Source organism: Bison bison, unplaced genomic scaffold, assembly GCF_000754665.1.
Source record: "Bison bison bison isolate TAMUID 2011002044 unplaced genomic scaffold, Bison_UMD1.0 scf7180017848525, whole genome shotgun sequence".
Classification (NCBI taxonomy): domain Eukaryota; kingdom Metazoa; phylum Chordata; class Mammalia; order Artiodactyla; family Bovidae; genus Bison; species Bison bison.
In genome coordinates, this window is record NW_011479098.1 from 1 (window position 1) to 1,124 (window position 1,124).

The 1,124-nt window shown below is 62.3% G+C and overlaps 1 protein-coding gene across 1 annotated transcript in view; it reads right to left on the reverse strand.

Annotated features, from left to right (window-relative positions):
- Positions 1 to 108: 108 nt before the first annotated feature.
- The window catches only part of LOC104992519 (Sjoegren syndrome nuclear autoantigen 1 homolog), a 4,914-nt gene continuing 3,898 nt past the window's right edge, over positions 109 to 1,124 (reverse strand). The window contains exons 2-3 of the mRNA XM_010845434.1: positions 920 to 1,119; positions 109 to 631 (exon numbers count right to left, since the gene is read on the reverse strand). Coding sequence (XP_010843736.1) covers positions 524 to 631; positions 920 to 1,119 — 308 coding nt within the window. The 3' untranslated portion in view covers positions 109 to 523. The remainder of the gene's footprint in view (positions 632 to 919; positions 1,120 to 1,124) is intronic.

Here is a 1,124-nt window from a genome sequence, read left to right on the forward strand (position 1 = left end):
AAAAGGAACCACATGTCAGCTGGGCCAGGGTTTTGTGTTCTGACTTGGCGGGGGGGTGCGGTTTGCATCTGGCAGCCCCATACTCTACACAGGCAGCAGGCTGGCATGGATCTTTACAAAACAAACTTTATTGAGAGTCACAGGCCTCCAGGGCAAGCTCTGAGGTGACGAAGGGCCCCGGCCCTCCCCACTTGCCTGGGCACCTACCAGCTGAGGGAGGAAGTCTGGGGACTCCTGCGGTGCTAAGTTTAGAAGCAGGGCCTTCCCTGCAGCCCGGGGGGTGTGGGGGCCCTGCACAGAGCTACCCTCCCCATAGCCTGCGTGAGTGCAGGACTGGGACCCCCACTGGGTGGGCTACACCCAGGGCCATCCTGTCACCCAGAGCCAATGGAGCTTGGCAGTTGCCTCTCTTGGCACCAAAGACAACAAAAGGAGAAAGCTGCTTCCCTGAAGAACAAAGATGCTTTGAAGACAGGCTTGCGGGGGGCGCTGACCACAGGCAGGACCCCCACCTGCGGCCTCATCAGCTCTCCTTGCCTCCACTGCTCTTCTGCTCTGAGGCTGTGGCCTTTGTCAGGTTCCCCGCTTCTCGCTTCAGGACACTAAGCAGAGTCTGCGAGCTCTCCAGGATCTGCGGACAGAGACACCAGCCAGTTAACACTCTTCCTCCCGTCGGAAGGTTGCCACAGCCCGGCGCCCTCTCCTATGCCGGGCCCTGCTCCCCTCTGAGTATAGCCCAAAGCCCACTGCTCACACCCTGGGAAGCCGGCTCACACCTCCGGCTGCCGCTGCTGCTCAGTCTGGAGCCAGCGACACGGCGACAAGACGCCAACAGTAGGACCCAGGCCGCGCTGTCACTCCACGGGGGCCGACGACCTGTCTAGGCGCCTCAGGGCCAGCACCCAGACCCGAGCCCCACCTTGAGGTAGGCGGCTTCTGTCTCCGCGATGGTCCGATCGAACTCGTTCCGAGAGGCGATCTTACGCGCCAGGTTCTCGTTGACTCGGGCCAGCTTCTCCGTCAGCTGCCTCACCTCGTTCTGCAGCCTCTGCTTCTCCTCCTCCTCCTGCTGGATCTGCCGGCACAGCTCCTCCCGCTTCTGGCACAGCTCCTCGATGCCTGGG